A 17,742-nucleotide genomic window follows, 5' to 3' on the forward strand; every position below is an offset into this window, starting at 1 on the left:
TTGCGGGAACATTAGAGCTTTTTGTCGCTTTTTTCAAGCTCGGCCAACAATTTTTTGACAAAAAAGTTTTCAACTGCAAAGTTGTTGATTAGATTATTATCTGCAACGCGTCAGTGATTCATTTTTTTATAGGATTTTTCCGAGGAGTTTTAGGCCACCGGAGACAACAAGCTTTACGAGCCCATTCTTGGAAACTTTCTTTAATTTTTCACCAGAAATCGCGTTCTGGGCATTTGAACGGCAGAAACGACATTTTTCAGTGCGATTTGATACGTTTTCAGGAAAATTTCGAAAAGAAAAAAATTTCTAAAAACATTATTTCCACGAATACAGTTTTGGGGTTACCGCACCGCGTTAGGCAAGTGTCAGGTTAAGAGCAGGCTAAGAGCCGGCAAATGCCAACTGGCAGGTTACGGTCAGGCAAAGTTTTTTTGACTGACACAAAAATAATGAATGGATAAAACTGTTTTTATCGAACCATTTTCCTATTTAAATCAACACACTAGAAATGGTTAGTGAGAAACAAAGACAAATTGACTTTCACGGTTTTCAAAATTTCATACGTGTATGCTTTTTCCCAAAATTCGAAATGTTTAAAATAAATTTTGAAAATTTGTTCAAACTATCATTAAATAATATGTGGAAAAACGCAAAATTATGTGTTGAAGCAATTTTTGTAGTTGAATAGAGATTTTCCTCACAATAATACCTCAATTACTTTTATTAATCTACAAGCTATGCCAGTTCTTTGGTACCATGACCCTCATCGGGCAAGCAAGATATGAAAAAAATTATCAACTACAAACTTGTTAAGTTTGTTATGAACCATGTTTTACGTTTAAAAATTTCTTGCTTCCTTTGCATAGTACCGAGATGTCATCAGCCAAAATCAGTGATATTTGACTCGTAAATAGGTGCTCCTATCTACTCAGCTATGCAATATGACAAAAAGCTACAGTGATTAATTTGCCAATCACTTCATTCCTAACAACTTTCTAGTTGACAAGTTTTTCATATTTCAGCTGCCAACGGAGCTATCCCATTTTGGAAGTACTCTAACTTTCATAGAACAAGCGGAGTTGACTATTGTATTTTTTGCTCAGGAGTGTGATTGAGCCATGAAAACTGTGGAAAATACTAAAATATACAGTACCTACACATTTAAGCAGTATTCAGACTTTTTGGAAAAAAATTGTTTACCAAATTTTTTTCATAAGGGGGTACCCTTATGAAAGTTTTAACATCAGTGGGAAAATTTTTAGTAAAATTTTTTTTTGAACTGAATATTTTTATTAATTTATTTTCAATCACAAATCACATTTCCAACTCAAACTGATTTTATAATTGTTTACGGTTTCACATAAAAAGCGAGAAAGCATTTCAAAAGAAGCTCCAGACTTAGATAGCAACGATATTCCGAAATAACGGCAGCGCGCCCTCTTTACCGTAAATCCTCCTCATTTTCGGAATTATTTTTTCACCATTTCTTTTAATTTTTCTTTGAGTTTTCTCGGTTTTCTTCAGAAATTTTCTGTTTTTTCGGCAAAAATAATTACTTTCCGTATATTTATTCGTGTTTCAGCATTTTCGACGTTGAAGCGAACGATTGGGATGCCGCGGAAATTGCTGGAGGAGAGAAGTACCGGCAGTGCTACAAAATGGCTTCGCGAAGAAGAAAAGATTGAAAAAAAAGTTAGAGTTGAACTCAAAAATGAAATTATTTATAACAATTTATGTTTTCAGAGTCGTGCAGATCAACTCAAGATCAAGTTCATGCAGACTCGAGACAACAGTGATATCAACTCAATATTCTCAGAGCCACCTTCAGAATTCTCCGTGTTATGCGACGACGACGATTGTGATGTGAGATCAAGGAAAATAATATCAGAAAATTGAGTTATTATTTTCAGAAAGGCTCCGTTGTCTCTTCGACATTGACCACAAGCATACGCAAAACCTTCTCATCCTTCCGCTTTGATGAAAATCAACGTAAAAAAGGAACTAGAAAACGAAGAAGCAGTGAAGTAGATTCAAAAGAAAAAAGTTAAAGTGCGATTTCAACTGGTTGGAATGATGTCGGAGATGATCGAAGTGTATGTTCATAATAAAATATTTCAATGTAATGTATATTTTATATTTTAGAAAGGTCGAATTTGTCGTCGCAAAGTCCACATCATCTTGGCTCGGAACATGCTTCGCAAAGAGAATGAACTTTACAAAGTGAGTTTTAAAATCATAATTTTTAGCTCCTTTGAAAAATTTAGCGATTTTTCTCAACTTAAACGCTATTTTATTACAGAAAGATGCGGAATACTGTCAAACTCCTCGAGCTGTCGCTGATGGATGCTCATTTTCTACGTTACCGACAATCTGATGCTGCCAGAAACCACAGAAGTAACGATTCGACCAAGTGGTTGCTAATGTTGGATCCAAGGAATCGAGAATAGAGACAAGGCTTACTCTAAGCCGAAATATTAAATAATATTTATGTTTTTCCCTTTTTTAATTTATTTTTTCATTTTTCATGTTCAATAAACAAAATTATTTGGCAATTTTTCTCTTTTTGTATTAACATTTAATAACAAAAAGCAGTACTCCCGGTATATATAGAGCCTAATACAAAAGCTACAAGAACCTGACACAAACCTGACGTTGCCTGTTGCCGGCCCGCGGCGGCTTAATGTCAACTTGACAGCGGGCCGCGATTTCACCTGCCGCAAGTTCTCCATTCAGCAGCCAGCGGTCTGCTGGCAGGTTGCCACTAACCTGACGCGCTTTACCTGTGTTAAGGAGATTAACTAGAAATCAATTGGGCTCTGCCCGCGTAGGTTCGAATCCTGCTGACTGCGGAACTTTTTTTTTTGAAATTCGTAATTTTGTAGTCGAGAAGTTAGGTCATTCAATATGGTTTCAACTTCACTCCTTCCTGATTCTAATACTAAAACTGCATTGGAACTGGAAAAAAAACGTTTCGAGAAAAGTGGATGTCCGTTAAAACAGTTTTTATTTGATTGAAAGTTTGCCTGCATCATGTCCTCGGTAGTATAGTGGTGAGTATCCGCGTCTGTCACATGCGAGACCCGGGTTCAATTCCCGGCCGGGGAGAACTTTTTTGTTGATTTTTCAATTGAAACATTCAGAATATTACACAAAGTCATAGTTTCCAATCTGAATTATGTCCCTTTCGGGAAGTGTTAACAGCATTTAAACTTAAAAGTTTGATATTTAAGCTTGTCGCAAGAATACTTCTACATTTTGAAATTTTGACCCCCATTAATCATACATTCTCAATCAACTTATGCCAATCGAAAAAAGTTGCTGATATATGATATGTCTCGCAAGAAGAATAAGAAAAACTTGACCATTCCACGGATAGTCTCAACAGATTTCAGTTGTTCACTGAATTATAATTTCACAAGACTGAGTTTACACTGAATTGAAACAAAAATGTTTTTATCTACTATAGAAATAATCAAGCCAGCGAAAAATGAGATCTAAAATGAAAAGATCTGAAGTGGAATGAAACCAGTAACATTATAGTATACAGGGGATTATGGGAGGACAATCGCTCCATTGACGAACTGGGCCTTGAGAGAATCACCAGCGAAACCTCCACCCGACGAGGTGAGCATCTCTTGGAGAAGATCCATGATTTCCTTGTAGTTCGGCTCCTTTCCGTGTTTTTGCTTGGCGATGATCTTGATGATCGGCTTGAGATCCTGGTGTTCTCCAAGGAATTTCTTTGGTTTTTCGGCCTGAAAATAACACTATAAGACAGAAACCTATGTATATGGGAAACTTACGAAAGCCTTCTTCAGTTTAGTCATTTTGTGTCCATCGATATCTTCCCACGGAGCAAGCTTGCGACAGATGCAAGCGAGGTATGCAACTTGCATAAGGTCCTCCGCTTCCATGTGCGGTTTGCCATTTGCGGTTCGAGCGGGGGTGTGAATGAGATTGATGCAGCCGCTGGGAAATGGAATTGGGGGAGTGCGGTTGCCATTGTGGTCTTTGAAGGAGCGTGACAGACCAAAGTCAACAAGCGACAGCATGAAGGTCTGAAAGTACGAAATTATTTGAAAGTTACCGAGAAAACGGAGACTTACCTTGTTCGAACCGGAAATCATTAGGTTGTCAGCCTTGATGTCTCCGTGAGCAATCCCAAAAGAGTGAACATCTTGGAGGATTTTGACAAGCTGCCAAAGGATGTGAAATCCAGTAGACTTTGAGAATCCCTTGATACCGTTTCGGCGAGCAATGTTGGTCAAGTCGTCCAGGAGCGGCTCCATTACTGAAAAAAAATAGTTTTAAGGTATGACATCAAATCTCTCATCTCACCAATATAATTATGAATGTCGGTCGCCCCATAGTCATACATTCTTGAGATCCCCCTGACCTCCGCGAGTGCAGTGAGTGCAAAAGTCTCGCGGCGCCAGGTCTCATCGCGAACACCATTTATCTCTTTGTGAATCAATTTGATAACACTCCATTTGTTGTTTCGCTCGTCTCTGCAGAAGTAGACATCCCCATAAGATCCCTCTCCCAACTTCTTTTCCAAAATATAGTTGTCAACTTTGAGCGGAGAATTCGCCATTACTCTGAAAAAAGTTTAACTTTATTCAGTTTCCAGTAGTAGGACGGCAAAATTGAGAGATGTCATAAAACATTAGAAGTTGTAAAAGTAAGTAGTAGTTGAATATATCTCCACAGGGCGCATTCAATTTTCAAGAAGAAAAATCGAGTACCGGTTGAAAAGAATTTCAATTTCGGGTGTGCACAGTGTAAATACAAAAATAGTTCTGTATTTTGAAACTGTCACCCTTGTAAGCCACTACTTTTACAACATTCTAGTTGGAAATGTATATAATTCGAGGAGCTTGCTGACAGATTGTATTTGATGGCATAAAACATTCTACCACAGAATCAGAAAATAAAGGGAAACAAAACCAGATCATTCTTGAACTTTCAGATTGAACAAGTGGCGAAGGACACCATGCAAATGCCTCGTTTTTCTCAATTATTCAGCTGAAAACTCAGAAATTCTTTGTTTCATCTCCCAGTTTTTCTCATTCCCTGATTTTCCAATGTTTGTAGCAATTTGAGAACATTTCATCAACGATCTCCTTCAATTATATCCATTTTCATTGTTCAGTTCTGCTCAATCGTCGTGCCAATACCTCATGCAACAGTACTTCCGAGGTATCTGAGACTCATATTCCAGTTCTGCTTTATCTCATGCTTTGCCTTACATGGATCTTATAGGCTCTCATATATAGGATTATGAAGGGAGGGAGTATTATAGCAACCACAGAAAGCCGACAGTGTGCCATTTCAGAGACAGTCCCTATCGACCGAGCTCTTTTTTATTCTCCAAATTCATTCAGACATCTCGGTGAGCACTACCGGGTCTTTTCTTTACTGCAAGTAATTTTCTATCATTTCGAGACTTTTCTCCAGTTCTGCTATCTCGCCCCGCATGCTTTGCCATTCATGGGGGTCGAACCCGTCGGATCAAAAAAGCTCTGATCCATAGACAGCCGCCCTACTGCCTAGGCCACAGTTGCAGCCAGAAGCTGTGGGGATAAAGATAAAGATAAAAAGGGGGAGGAGGGAGTTGCTATGGCAACGGCGCAGAACTGAGTTCGTAGAAACGGCTGTAATTTCGGAACCAGACATCGTACAGAGGTTTTGAAATATGTTTCTGAAAGATAAATTTTTGGAGATTTTTTTTATTTGTTTTCAGATAGACTGATATTGAAGTGGTGATGTTTGTATTCGGGAATTGATGGTTGTAACAAAATTTCACCAACTTTACATCCAGTTTCGGAAATTTAGTTTCTGTCCATAGTAACTTTGTATGGAAATTTTTTTTTTGAGTTTTAGGATCTTATTTGGAGTTGGTTGTCAACAAATTGTTGCTTTGTTTCAAAAATCGTTTCCATTTGGAAATTTAAGATTTGTACAGTGAAACACAGACTTCACTCACGTAGGTTTCGTTCGTCAGTTTCCATATTCATTCTTATGGTAAATATTTTAAAATGAGAAACACAATTAGACAAATGTTTTATTAACCGAAACAATTATTGAAAAATCTCTGCAATACCTCAAAACAGGCACCAAGCCACTTAGAATCCTGCAAACGGACGTCTGGATTAGTCCGATTTACCAGTTCTAAAAAAATATTCCCGACTTTTTTTCTTTCGGAGTGACATGCATCTTGAACAACTGAATCGACTTCTCTAGGAATCCTGCGCAGTTTTTTCTTGAATACTTTGAAAGCTTAAATATCAAACTTTTAAGTTTAAATGTTGTTAACACTTCCCAAAAAGGACATATTTCAGAAAAAGGGACATAAATCAGATTGGAAACTATGACCTTGTGTAATATTCTGAATGTATCAATTGAAAAATCAACAAAAAAGTTCTCCCCGGCCGGGAATTGAACCCGGGTCTCGCATGTGACAGACGCGGATACTCACCACTATACTACCGAGGACATGATGCAGACAAACTTCCATTCAAATAAAAAACTTGTTTATAATTATTACGAACAGCCACTTTTCTCGAAACTTTTTTTTCCATTTTTTATGCAGTTTTCAATATTGGAATCGACAAGGACAGAAGCTGAAACCATATTGAATGACCAAACTTATCGACTACAAAATCACGAATTTCAAAAAAAAAAAGTTCCGCAGTCAGCAGGATTCGAACCTACGCGGGCAGAGCCCAATTGATTTCTAGTCAATCTCCTTAACCACTCGGACATGACTGCATGATGGCTTTTCGTTTCAAATTATATGTCAATATTGTAACATAGCTGATATAAATCAATTCACAAATCACTTGTGTTTAATACACGCCTTCCATAAAAACTAGCCATCTAAAATCAAGGTATTTACTACATCTATTATTATATTAAACTGACGTAGTGTAAGTAAGTAGGATAGGTTATGAAACCTTATTGTAAAATGAACCTATTCATGTCAAAATTGTATGCACGTGAATATTGAAAAATCATATTAAAAAGTAAGAACTTTCAACGAACTATTTTTAAGTGACACAGACTTTGGTATAACTTTCGAAAATTACTTCAGGCCTCGAGTATGAGTATGGAAAAACGCTTTGTGTTGCACTTAAATTCTGAAATTAAATTTGATTAGCCGAATATTTTGCTTTTATACGAGAAATGAGTAAATTAACTAAGTTAATAAAATTAGATGGGGGGTTCATAAAACTATTGTCATAAATATTCTTGCATGAATATTATTTATCATAAATAAACATTCAGTAAATCAACGACTATTTTGAAAATTGTTTATATTTTAATGAAATGTTAATATAACTATTCTTTCTTACAATTTTTATCAGCTCACCAAAAAATTCTATCAATTTTATAATCACCAACAAACAATTGTGTCAGTTAACTCAATCAAATTATAGCGGAAATTTCAAAACCATCCTGAGCCAGAGTTGGTTGCTGTAAATTTTGAATACAAAACATGACCCAATCTAGTAATATCAAAACTCGAATACACAATGTAACTGTTTTCGGCTATGTATTGTTATATTATTTTATTTACTCAGTTTTTATCAGTAATCTCATTTTCCAAACTGTTCGAAGGGTCATTGTCCGCAGAATTCAAAAGATCAATTTTGTCATAGTGACTAGCTTCGGGAAAAAAGTAGCAAGGCTTGCAGATTTCGCTTTCGTTGCGTGTTCGATCGTGTCTGTCTTACTGCACCTGTTGTTCGAATTTTTGCGAACACTCTCCGTTGTCTGCACTATCGTCTTTAAAAGGTCGTGCCAGCTTGTATCACAATTTTTGGAATGTACAAAAAGTTAATGCCGACTCCACCCATTTTTCGCCTGAGATCGGGGAAGATCATTCTTAAATCTGTTTAGCATTTTGAAAGTTTATCCAAACCAATTCATAACTTCTGACTATTCAAGCTGTTCAAAACTTCTACATTGCGTGGTCCCTGAGAATTCTCGAACAGCTTCAAAGTGTTCAAGCTGTCGAGTTTTGTCAAGGACCAAACAATAGAAGATCACTTGGGAACAATCATAATTTATAATATGAAGGTATAATAAAAGTATAGTGTGTGTTTTTTAATTCTTATTCTGCAATTTGAGGGGTCAAAATTATTATTTTATCACTTTCCTAATAGTAAGTGTTAGATAATCGTCGACGGCCGTAAAATGGATGATACTACAAGTAACAATGTAAAATTTATAAAAAAACAATAAAAAATTTAATACGCGACTGATATGACAAATGTTTCGTACACTATTGAGGTATCATTTGAAACGAAAAGTCATCATGCAGTCATGTCCGAGTGGTTAAGGAGATTGACTAGAAATCAATTGGGCTCTGCCCGCGTAGGTTCGAATCCTGCTGACTGCGGAACTTCTTTTTTTTTTTTTTTAATTCGTGATTTTGCAGTCGAGAAGTTAGGTCATTCAATGTGGTTTCAACTTCACTCCGTGCTGATTCCAATACTAAAACTGCATTAGAACTGCAAAAAAAAGTTTCGAGAAAAGTGGCTGTCCTTAAAACTAAAAACGAGTTTTTATTTGATTGAAGTTTGCTTGCATCATGTCCTCGGTAGTATAGTGGTGAGTATCCGCGTCTGTCACATGCGAGACCCGGGTTCAATTCCCGGCCGGGGAGAATATTTTTGATGATTTTTCAACTGATACTTTCAGAATATTACATAAGTTTCCTATCTAAATTATGCCCCTTTTCAGTTTTTGCTGAGAAGTAAACGAGGCCGAACCGCGTTTTAACCATGTGATCTCTCATTTTTAAATCTTAAATAATTTTTATATAACTTTCATCCTCCATGATGCCCAAAATATTGATTATCAAAGCGCTCAAGGTTTCATTCATCAACAATTTCCTTGCTGAACTAAACGACAACAATTCGGCGCTGATTGACGATGAAACCGGTCAGAAAGTTCATTCTCGGAAACTCCTTCTCTGAAACTTGCTCTGTACGCATAGTGTATTTGAAACATTTTTGTTTGTTTTTCTTGCTGAAACATTTCACTACTAAACCTTCAAAACAGAACCCTCGATTTCAAGGGTATTTTTCCAAATGTATTCAAATGTATTCAAGTGCATACAATTTTGAGATGAATAATAAGTCAATTTTGCAATGAGATTTTATAACCTATCATACTTACTTGTTAGTTTGATAATAAATGTAGTGAATACATTTTTGATTTTAGTTGGCTAGTTTTTATGGAAGGCGTGTATTAAACACAAGTGATTTGTGAATTGATTTATATCAGCTATGTTACAATATTGACATATCATTTGAAACGAAAAGCCATCGTGCAGTCATGTCCGAGTGGTTAAGGAGATTGACTAGAAATCAATTGGGCTCTGCCCGCGTAGGTTCGAATCCTGCTGACTGCGGAACTTTTTTTTTTCTTTTTTAAAATTATGAATTTGAACTGCTTATAAATGTAGCGGTTCAACATGAGTTCGATTTCTGCATTTTCTTGTTGCAATCATTGGAAAAACTGTATTAAACCGCAAGTAAAAAATTATTTGCCATGCAAAGTGTCTGTCTCTAAAAACTACGAACGAGTTTTCATTTGCTTGGAAATGTCTCTGTCTCGTGTCCTCGGTAGTATAGTGGTGAGTATCCGCGTCTGTCACATGCGAGACCCGGGTTCAATTCCCGGCCGGGAGAACTTTTTTGTTGCTTTTTCAACTGAAAGATACATAATATTACCCATGTTAAGCGTTTCCAATCTGAATTCCGTCGTTTTTTCAAGATTGACAGAGAGAAAAACGAGACTGAACCTAGTTTCAACCCCGTGATCGGTATTTTTTGAATCCTTGTATTCTTGAAGAAAGGGTATGAAAAATTATCTTCAGACAATTTGGACCATCTCCAAAACATAATTTTCTGCGAGCTTTGAACAGAAAATATGAGGCACCATAATCATCGACCCCCATATCTGACGACCACCTAGCAGCAGCTGCATGCCTTTTCTTTGCGTGCCATCTCGTTGTATAGGCTGTGTGTTCTCCTATTACCAACAGCAGCGTGGCGCAGTGGAAGCGTGCTGGGCCCATAACCCAGAGGTCGGTGGATCGAAACCACTCGCTGCTAGATTTTTTTCATTTTTTAAAAACAGATATTTTTAATTTTATATGATAACTGCAAAGTTTTTTCTTCTCCATCAGCAGTTTTTTGAATATTTATCCTTCTTAGTTCCCTGTTAAAATTTTTATTTTTCTCGTAAAATAGTTTGCGTTCATCCAAACTAGGATACACGTGAAAGTTAGTACCGGATGCATTGTGAAATGAAATATGATTTTTTTTTAACAGATTAGCAAATTAACACAATTGAATAGTCTCTAATAGTAATGTGTTTAAATCTAATAGTAATGTGTTTAAATATTAATTGAAACTTAGGTTTCTTGAAACAAAATTTTCAAAAATTTTTTTAGACAAACCAAAAAATACATTTATTCAAAATTCATGAAAAATGTTTGCCGCCAGCAGGGGTCGAACCTGCGACCTTGGGCTTATTAGACCCACGCTCTAACCGACTGAGCTATGGCGGCTGTTTCGAAACGGGAATGTGATAGTTTACATTGCCGCAGTTTGAAGGGCATTAAAAAGAAAATGGAAAGAGAGGGAAATTCGTGAGGGCAAAGTGATGAAAATGTACAAGTGAGATTGAAAACATACAATTTCCTTCGAAGTCATACTTTTTTAAAAATATTCGAAAAAGACGTTCCAAATGCATGTACATTTTTTATGAGAAAAAAAGAATTAATACAGTTGTTATGCATTGAAAACAAAAAAACAAAAATGTTATTTGAAAACTTTTCGAAAATTATATTTTTTGATTTTGATATTCTCATAATTATTACATTGATGAATGCTGTTCCCAAAACAAAAACATTACGATTTTCTCAAACTATGTAGATTTTGTGGTAAAGAGCATCTGATTAAAACTAATCAGAGTAAAATTTAAGTTTTGCAATGCATTTGCCCCATTTTTTCCATCACGTATTCATTTCAATTTTGCACATCCTTGAATAATTAACATTATTCTTTCCTCTGAGATAGGTAAGCTTGTGACAAAAGCTCATTGCGTGTTCTAAACCGACAGCACCTCATTCATTCGGTTAAGCAAGGCGTTTGGTGTGTGTCCCCGCAGGGTGGTAAAAGCAACAAGGAGAAGGGAGAATTTGGCACAAAGCCAAGAAACGATCGGACTGTGAGCAGGTGGGAGTGAAAATTGTGTAGTGCTTGTTGCTTTGATAATACAGCTCGCGAAGTATGTAAGTGTGAAGCTATCGAAAATGAAGACGTGCACATAAAGTTATTTTTGTCTCTGAAAAATAAAAAGCTGCAATAAATCAATTCTGAATAGGAAATCAAGGATTCTGAAATTAATATTAAAAAACACTACTTAAACTTGGACAATTCTTAACAAAACTAATGAAAAAAATAAAGCTCGGAAATTTCAACAAAAACCACACAAGTTTATACACTTCTAAAAATATTAATTTGAATTAGGATTGGTTTATATCAGTAAATAATTTCAACATTGACATAACTCTTTCTTTTTCTTACTGTTTTTGCATTCATTTCGTTTATAGAAACAAGACAAGACAAACTAGGAGAAAATTGGCATAGTGCCAACAAATATCAGACACACGCACATGTTCTTCATAAACACGTTGGAGAAACAGACGAAAACTAAAGCCTCTAGCCACGTTTTGAAAAGAAAACATTTCAGAATACAATTTGGGTAAAAAGGAGCAGTAAAAATATTAAATACAAAAATATTAATTCACAAAAATAAAACTACACAAGAAATTCCAAACAATTATGTATAATTTTGTTGCATGACAAGAGTATATGAATTTGAATTTCAACGTGAAATAAGATTTAACAACGCTAAAGTTATTAGCGCTTTGTGTGCTATATGAAAATTTCACTGACAAGTTTTAACATGGAACTTCATTTCAATGCTTTTTATTATATTTCAAAAATTTATACAGTAAAAATGATAAATCAAGTTTCTAACTTTTGCTACATGTAAGACTTTGAAAAGATGTACATATGTATTTATAATAACCGAAATATTCATTTTCAAATAAAAACATTGTGTTAGTTTTCAGAAAAATAGTATGTATTCATTTGAGTTTATTCAATAAAAATCTTGTTTTTTATAGCAGAAAATGTTTCACCGTTTAGTGGACGTTACAACTCTAACTAAGCACAGTAATAAAATTTCAGAATGCCATATTGGTAAAATATACCACTCAATGTTGAATAAAGCAGGTTAATTTTTTTATGTTTTAATTAGTTAGTACTTTTTAGAACTTTGGAAAATACTAACCCACAATGAATCATGCATCAAATGCGAAAACAACCCCTTGCCATCGCATTGATGAAAGTTCTTCAAACCACTGTAACTCAAGCAATGTGGAACAAAAATTTTCAAAAATAAGATTTTTGAAAAGAGAAATATTTTATCTATAGAATGATATAGTTTTGGACATACCTTACAACTCAAAGTTTCAAGAAATCAAGGGTTAAAGTCCTGATTTACATAAAACTTCACATTTAACTCAGGTTTTTTATACGAACTCGTCATTTTAATATTGAAAATTATATATCAGTAGACAGATAAAATATTTTTCTATCAGAAAACCTTTATTAAAAGTTTAGAAATAATCTTATCACTTATCAATAAGCAAAATAATATTTTTAGTCGGATTGAAAAATGAATGGTGACTTTGACTGACTATAACTTTTGTATATTTTAATCATTGTTTTCAATATTTGTGTATATAGTAAGTCAAATATTATTCTTTCAATAAAACAAAGAAATATAGCAAATTTTACTGCCTCCGCAAAGTTACAGACGTTTCAGTAAAGCCCCTGAAAACGAACCGCCGAGTCTCATTCGGTCGCATTGGAGAGGCGGGGTATGTGTCCCGACAGGGTGGTAAGGCGAGCGTATATAAAGGAGATGACGATTCACCCCACACCATCACTTTCCAAGTGTCCACCATCCCTCAATCGTTCATTATGTCCGACACCGTCGTTGCTTCCGCTGCAGTTCAGGCTCCAGCCAAGACTGTCAAGTCTCCAAAGGCCGCCAAGACCACCAAGGTTCCAAAAGCCAAGAAGCCAGTTGCCCATCCACCATACATTAACATGGTCACTGCCGCCATCAATGGTCTTAAGGAACGCAAAGGATCTTCCAAGATCGCCATCCTCAAGTACATCACCAAGAACTACAATGTTGGAGATCAAATCATCAAGGTATGTTTCAAAATGCAAAATTATCTATGACGAATTCTAATTCATCTAATTTCAGATTAATGCTCGTCTCCGTGACACTCTCAACAAAGGAGTCGTCAGCAAGGCACTCGTTCAATCCGTCGGAACTGGAGCCAGTGGACGCTTCCGTGTTACTGAGAAGAAGGCCGCCGCCGCAAAGAAGCCAGTAGCCAAGAAGGCCGCCACCGGAGAGAAGAAAGCAAAGAAGCCAGTTGCCCAGAAGGCCGCCACCGGAGAAAAGAAGGCCAAGAAGACCACTGCCACCAAGACCAAGAAGACTGCTGATAAGGTCAAGAAGGTCAAGTCTCCAAAGAAGATCGCCAAGCCAACCGCCAAGAAAGTTGCCAAGTCTCCAGCAAAGAAGTCCGCTCCAAAGAAGGCAGCTGCTGCCAAGCCAGCCAAGAAAGCTGTTGCCCCAAAGACATAAATAATCAATTTTAATTTTCTTATACCTCACTCCGATCTCATGTCTGTACATTTATCTCTGTACTTTTCCTCCATTAGCCCATTTACTTTTGATGTGTCTTCTCACCCTCCCAATTTTATTGGAAAATTCATTACTGGTACTTCACTCAATTTATTCCTGCATTTACATTTTGTTAATAACAAAATTCCTAATAAATGACTTAAAATTAAAACAGTTTGTTCTTCTTTGTTTGCATAATAGAGTCCTTCCATCCTCCAATCGATCTTCCTGGAGTCATCCTCATAATGGATCTGTTGTTGTCCATTGTGAAGTAATGCATCTGCTGGATTGCACAATATCGTCTGTTCTGGCACGGTGCCAATTTTTCCAACGCAACACACAATTACCTCCTCGATGTGGGATCGTTCTGTCGATTGTTTGGTAGGCAGTCGCGTCACGAGGCAAGAAAGAAAGGGGTTGAGAAAGAGTAATTGGGAAAGAGAGACATGAAAGAAAACCAACTGGTGTTTTGATGTTATTTTCTGCCAGACTGAAAGAAATATGGAGGGCTGGGGAGATTTTCAGAGTAGAGAGGAACGTTGAAAAAATTGAGTAAAAACAAGGAACTAAAAGAAAACTTGGGAAAATTTGGAATACCTTGTAGAAACATGTTCAGAATGGCAAAAAAAATGCTAGTTTATTGAGTTTTATGAATTCACTTTTTCAGATAGGAAAATAGTATAGTCAGACATGTTTTCGACCCCCTCCATTTTCTCGATTTTAAACTTTATGATAACATTTTTAAAAGCTGCTTATACTATTTGCAATAGCTAAAAACGTATATTTAACTTTCTCCAGGACGATACATCCAAAAGTCCGCGCCGGCGAACGCGGTATCGAAAAAAAACGACCGTTTTTTGTTGATAATTTCGGATGAAATCCCAGATTTTTTTTCTGACTTGTGTTGTTTGATAGACTATCACTCTGAACCAAAATAATCAGAAGGGTTTGATTTTATTATAAATTTTAAAATTAAGTTTACTGAAGTCTACTGAATGGTTATTTTGCGTTAGAGGCCTTGTAAGTGAGGAGTAGTATTTTTGCAAAATTATTCTGTGAGTTTTCCGCTAATTAACAACACCTCTCAATACAATAAAACATGAAACAATGATCTATTAATCTCTATAACACTTTCACCAAAAATTATAACTTTGGGAAATTCGGTACAGAAAAATAATGTTTGTTAGAAAAACACGATTATGAGAATGACAACGTAATGTTCCTAACTTGTAACATTATTTTTCAATTACATAACTAAACGGTGCACGTTTTCATAATCCAGACGGTTATGATTTTCAAATTTTCTTACTTTCTACATCTGCAGAGTTGTTTTTCCGGGTTTTCATTTTATTTTTAATCTCACACAAATTTTACCCAAACATATTTAAAAAACTTGAACCAATAGTTTGTTTTAGAAAAACGTTGGTCACAGTTTGCAATTCTAGATCTGAAATTTAAAAAAAGCAAGAACGAAAAAAATAAGAGAAACTGGAAAAATCTAACTTTTACATTAAAACGAGATTTTTCCGTTTAAACGATATTCTTTGTTTCAATTCCTTTCAAAATAAAATATTGAAAGAGTCTTCAACCTCATTGTTCAGAAGTGGGTTTCTCTGTTCTAGTTTTTCCTCTGCAAAATTTTTAAATTTACGGTTTTTTCTGTAGTTTTAAGTAAAAACCCCATAAACGTTTGTCCTGTTGTAAATTTTATTCGGATTACAAATAAAATATTTTTGAGATAGGATGTGAAAAGAAATCGGTCACAGGAAAAGGCTCAAACTGAGATACGAAACTTCACAAGAGAAATGGAAATTCAAAACAGTGAAAAATTGATGTTTTTTTTAAATACAAGAGCATGTACATAAGCGGATTGACTTTTTACAAGCAAAATATAAATTGATTGATGTGAATTTGAGCATATAAAAAGTTATTCAATGACAATGCCGGATTCCGCAAGAGCAAAACTCTCGAAACTGTTAGCAGATGTATAAATGTGAATGGCTGGGTATTTGACCTCGTCTGAAAATGACACAAATATCTTCAATTTTGAAAGCTACATTAACTCACGGTCAACATAATGCTCTCCATTTTTCTTCATTGTTTTATGCAATTTGTAAGCTTTGATAGAAGCCAAGTTGTAATAATCATCACAATCAATACATTCTCGAAATGCTTCAGCTTCAAGATTCCGCAATTTTCTAATGATTCTATCCATTCTTCCATCGTAATACGCATTTTGATCTGGGGCAGGGAAGAGCATGAGCCCGAGTTTGTCGATCACATGAATTCGAATTCTTCTTGTTATTCTCGACTTTGCATTTGGTTTTAATAGTCTATGTGGATGCAAAAGATAAAACTCGTCCCTTTCTTGTGCCGACAACCCCAAAAAATCAGCCAGCTCGTGGGATGGAGGAATATTCGAGTACGCTGAAAAACTTGATACACTCTGTGAAAGTATTTCAAATGAAATTAAAGAGCTGTGTATTATAATCACATATTCCAAAAATAAACTGAAATTTTTATATATTTATCCATTTAATGTGTTTTAATGTTTTTTCAACCTTTCTATAAGAATTGGTATTTTTATAAGCCCGAGAATTAAAATACAATCACATTTCTTTTTTTTTTCGAATAAGTTTAATAATGTGGAGTTATAATATACAAGTATGAAATCAATGATAACATAGAAATGAGTACTATTGATCTAATAATTTAAGTGTACTCTACAAACTTTTCTTTCCGTTTTAGTTTTCGGATCCACACATATCGATAAAACAAATGATCAATGTAATAAGATTATATGGGCTACTGTCGACACTGGTTTGCTTCTCAAGTCCTGCTAATAAATATTCACATTCAAACTCACGATCTTCATAAGATCCTTTGGGCCTTGACTGCAAGTGTTTCTGCATGCTAAGTATAATTCTGGCAAGTTCGGCGTAGTATTCATCTTTTGTTTGTACTTTCTCAAACGATTTCTTTTCCATGAAAGTAGCATACTCTTTGAGTTCAATCATTCTGGCATCATTTTTAGCATCACTATTCGGACGGGGAACAGCTTCTCTGACGATTTTGGTAATCATATACTGACGTAATCCTCTTTCGAGGGTAGAGAGGTCATCATCATCATATGGTAGTTCTGGTATCACCATGTTGTCTGAAAAATTGCAAGTGAACACGAAAAGTTTGCAAATGAAGATTTAAAAAGTTGTAGAAATCACAACAACTTAGAATGGCGAAAACCAGAAAACCAGTCAGTGGTCTGAAAACATGCAAAAAGAATAATGGAAGAATAGGTAAGAGGCAAGGAAGTGATAACATTGTGTTCTGTATCTGAACGGCTTCGATTGTCGGCGCCTCCTTCATCATATCAGAAAAGACAGCTGGAGGGTAAAGTGGATGGAAGAGTAAAAGGAGGTGTTTGTCTCGCAATGTGTTTTTTATTTAGAGGCGGGAACAAAAAGAAAAAGCAGAAGGACAAAAAGAGCCCTAAGAGGTGTGTGTCGTTCTCTTTTCTGCACAAAATTCGAGATCCGCATGACTACCGAAATCACAAGATCTAAACATATAATTATTCCATGTTATGCTGCCGCTTGCTCTCATTTTCCTCGACTCGAGAAGAAACAAAACAACCAAGCCAAAAAAGAGCTTCTTCGCTCTTGGCTCCAGGCTCCTTGCTCACTTCCTTTTGCCGCCTCCTTATGTCTCACTGGTTCACCCGCCAAAAACGGGAGGAGTAGGAAAAGAAGAGAAGGAAGGAGCCAGGCAGACGAAAACACGCGAACCGGGGGCGAGAAGCAGCTTCCCTGTGGCTGCCGGTCGCGCAAGCGCGCGCCTCCTAGTTGCTCCGAGTCGCCGATCGATGTGTTGCCCCACCGAAGAGCGGACGGGTGCGATGAAGACGGCGCAGCCGAAAGCTCGGATGCTCCTAGACAAGAGCAGAGGCAA

The 17,742-nt window shown here is 36.1% G+C and overlaps 4 protein-coding genes and 16 non-coding genes across 20 annotated transcripts; 12 read left to right on the forward strand and 8 right to left on the reverse strand.

Annotated features, from left to right (window-relative positions):
* The first annotated feature begins 1,575 nt into the window (after window positions 1-1,575).
* Window positions 1,576-2,553, forward strand: C02B8.1 (uncharacterized protein). The gene is made up of 5 exons (NM_001375082.2): window positions 1,576-1,692; window positions 1,744-1,863; window positions 1,911-2,093; window positions 2,143-2,220; window positions 2,300-2,553. Exons 1-3 carry the CDS (start codon window positions 1,612-1,614, stop codon window positions 2,046-2,048), a joined length of 339 nt encoding a protein of 112 aa, NP_001361920.1. The 5' UTR covers window positions 1,576-1,611; the 3' UTR covers window positions 2,049-2,093; window positions 2,143-2,220; window positions 2,300-2,553.
* Window positions 2,554-2,784: 231 nt separating this feature from the next.
* On the reverse strand, window positions 2,785-2,851 carry F22F1.10. The gene has a single exon (NR_071633.1). It is a non-coding gene; the product is annotated as an Unclassified non-coding RNA F22F1.10 (non-coding RNA).
* Window positions 2,852-3,033: 182 nt separating this feature from the next.
* On the forward strand, window positions 3,034-3,105 carry F22F1.t1. Its single transcript has one exon. It is a non-coding gene; the product is annotated as a tRNA-Asp (tRNA).
* A 331-nt stretch (window positions 3,106-3,436) lies between these two features.
* On the reverse strand, window positions 3,437-4,599 carry F22F1.2 (non-specific serine/threonine protein kinase). The gene is made up of 4 exons (NM_076973.9): window positions 4,339-4,599; window positions 4,107-4,291; window positions 3,804-4,058; window positions 3,437-3,755 (listed from the first exon to the last, which is right to left on the reverse strand). The coding sequence occupies exons 1-4, from the start codon at window positions 4,592-4,594 to the stop codon at window positions 3,552-3,554; spliced, it is 900 nt and encodes a 299-aa protein (NP_509374.1). The 5' UTR covers window positions 4,595-4,599; the 3' UTR covers window positions 3,437-3,551.
* Window positions 4,600-6,399: 1,800 nt separating this feature from the next.
* F22F1.7 lies at window positions 6,400-6,499 on the forward strand. The gene has a single exon (NR_071634.1). It is a non-coding gene; the product is annotated as an Unclassified non-coding RNA F22F1.7 (non-coding RNA).
* On the reverse strand, window positions 6,424-6,495 carry F22F1.t9. The gene has a single exon. It is a non-coding gene; the product is annotated as a tRNA-Asp (tRNA).
* A 176-nt stretch (window positions 6,500-6,675) lies between the features above and the next one.
* F22F1.8 lies at window positions 6,676-6,774 on the forward strand. Its single transcript, NR_071635.1, has one exon. It is a non-coding gene; the product is annotated as an Unclassified non-coding RNA F22F1.8 (non-coding RNA).
* On the reverse strand, window positions 6,690-6,771 carry F22F1.t8. The gene has a single exon. It is a non-coding gene; the product is annotated as a tRNA-Ser (tRNA).
* Window positions 6,775-7,961: 1,187 nt separating the features above from the next.
* mir-237 lies at window positions 7,962-8,060 on the forward strand. Its single transcript, NR_002421.2, has one exon. It is a non-coding gene; the product is annotated as a pre-microRNA mir-237 (primary transcript).
* Window positions 8,061-8,322: 262 nt separating this feature from the next.
* F22F1.t2 lies at window positions 8,323-8,404 on the forward strand. Its single transcript has one exon. It is a non-coding gene; the product is annotated as a tRNA-Ser (tRNA).
* Window positions 8,405-8,595: 191 nt separating this feature from the next.
* F22F1.5 lies at window positions 8,596-8,680 on the reverse strand. The gene has a single exon (NR_071637.1). It is a non-coding gene; the product is annotated as an Unclassified non-coding RNA F22F1.5 (non-coding RNA).
* On the forward strand, window positions 8,600-8,671 carry F22F1.t3. Its single transcript has one exon. It is a non-coding gene; the product is annotated as a tRNA-Asp (tRNA).
* Window positions 8,681-9,339: 659 nt separating the features above from the next.
* F22F1.t4 lies at window positions 9,340-9,421 on the forward strand. Its single transcript has one exon. It is a non-coding gene; the product is annotated as a tRNA-Ser (tRNA).
* Window positions 9,422-9,629: 208 nt separating this feature from the next.
* On the forward strand, window positions 9,630-9,701 carry F22F1.t5. Its single transcript has one exon. It is a non-coding gene; the product is annotated as a tRNA-Asp (tRNA).
* A 352-nt stretch (window positions 9,702-10,053) lies between these two features.
* F22F1.6 lies at window positions 10,054-10,144 on the reverse strand. Its single transcript, NR_071638.1, has one exon. It is a non-coding gene; the product is annotated as an Unclassified non-coding RNA F22F1.6 (non-coding RNA).
* F22F1.t6 lies at window positions 10,056-10,127 on the forward strand. The gene has a single exon. It is a non-coding gene; the product is annotated as a tRNA-Met (tRNA).
* A 358-nt stretch (window positions 10,145-10,502) lies between the features above and the next one.
* Window positions 10,503-10,589, forward strand: F22F1.9. Its single transcript, NR_071639.1, has one exon. It is a non-coding gene; the product is annotated as an Unclassified non-coding RNA F22F1.9 (non-coding RNA).
* On the reverse strand, window positions 10,512-10,585 carry F22F1.t7. The gene has a single exon. It is a non-coding gene; the product is annotated as a tRNA-Ile (tRNA).
* A 2,457-nt stretch (window positions 10,590-13,046) lies between the features above and the next one.
* Window positions 13,047-13,962, forward strand: hil-3 (Histone H1.3). Its single transcript, NM_076974.6, has 2 exons — window positions 13,047-13,310; window positions 13,366-13,962. The coding sequence occupies exons 1-2, from the start codon at window positions 13,074-13,076 to the stop codon at window positions 13,753-13,755; spliced, it is 627 nt and encodes a 208-aa protein (NP_509375.1). The 5' UTR covers window positions 13,047-13,073; the 3' UTR covers window positions 13,756-13,962.
* Window positions 13,963-15,489: 1,527 nt separating this feature from the next.
* On the reverse strand, window positions 15,490-16,951 carry F22F1.3 (KIX domain-containing protein). The gene is made up of 3 exons (NM_076975.5): window positions 16,661-16,951; window positions 15,862-16,221; window positions 15,490-15,813 (listed from the first exon to the last, which is right to left on the reverse strand). The coding sequence occupies exons 1-3, from the start codon at window positions 16,944-16,946 to the stop codon at window positions 15,722-15,724; spliced, it is 738 nt and encodes a 245-aa protein (NP_509376.2). The 5' UTR covers window positions 16,947-16,951; the 3' UTR covers window positions 15,490-15,721.
* Between the last annotated feature and the right edge of the window lie 791 nt (window positions 16,952-17,742).

The sequence above is a fragment of the Caenorhabditis elegans genome, chromosome X (assembly GCF_000002985.6).
Source record: "Caenorhabditis elegans chromosome X".
Classification (NCBI taxonomy): domain Eukaryota; kingdom Metazoa; phylum Nematoda; class Chromadorea; order Rhabditida; family Rhabditidae; genus Caenorhabditis; species Caenorhabditis elegans.

What these genes read in the sequence shown, in the direction of transcription:
- C02B8.1 (NM_001375082.2), top strand. Translation starts at nt 1,612, where the DNA reads ATGCCGCGGAAATTGCTGGAGGAGAGAAGTACCGGCAGTGCTACAAAA. An exon ending in AAGAAAAGATTGAAAAAAAA is followed by an intron (nt 1,693 to 1,743) that starts GTTAGAGTTGAA and finishes TTATGTTTTCAG; the next exon opens with AGTCGTGCAGATCAACTCAA. An exon ending in GCGACGACGACGATTGTGAT is followed by an intron (nt 1,864 to 1,910) that starts GTGAGATCAAGG and finishes TATTATTTTCAG; the next exon opens with AAAGGCTCCGTTGTCTCTTC.
- F22F1.2 (NM_076973.9), bottom strand. Translation starts at nt 4,594, where the DNA reads ATGGCGAATTCTCCGCTCAAAGTTGACAACTATATTTTGGAAAAGAAG. An exon ending in TGATTTCCGGTTCGAACAAG is followed by an intron (nt 4,059 to 4,106) that starts GTAAGTCTCCGT and finishes TCGTACTTTCAG; the next exon opens with ACCTTCATGCTGTCGCTTGT. An exon ending in CTAAACTGAAGAAGGCTTTC is followed by an intron (nt 3,756 to 3,803) that starts GTAAGTTTCCCA and finishes TGTTATTTTCAG; the next exon opens with GCCGAAAAACCAAAGAAATT.
- hil-3 (NM_076974.6), top strand. Translation starts at nt 13,074, where the DNA reads ATGTCCGACACCGTCGTTGCTTCCGCTGCAGTTCAGGCTCCAGCCAAG. An exon ending in TTGGAGATCAAATCATCAAG is followed by an intron (nt 13,311 to 13,365) that starts GTATGTTTCAAA and finishes ATCTAATTTCAG; the next exon opens with ATTAATGCTCGTCTCCGTGA.
- F22F1.3 (NM_076975.5), bottom strand. Translation starts at nt 16,946, where the DNA reads ATGGTGATACCAGAACTACCATATGATGATGATGACCTCTCTACCCTC. An exon ending in CAAAGGATCTTATGAAGATC is followed by an intron (nt 16,222 to 16,660) that starts GTGAGTTTGAAT and finishes CAAGTTTTTCAG; the next exon opens with CGTACTCGAATATTCCTCCA. An exon ending in TGGAGAGCATTATGTTGACC is followed by an intron (nt 15,814 to 15,861) that starts GTGAGTTAATGT and finishes TGTCATTTTCAG; the next exon opens with ACGAGGTCAAATACCCAGCC.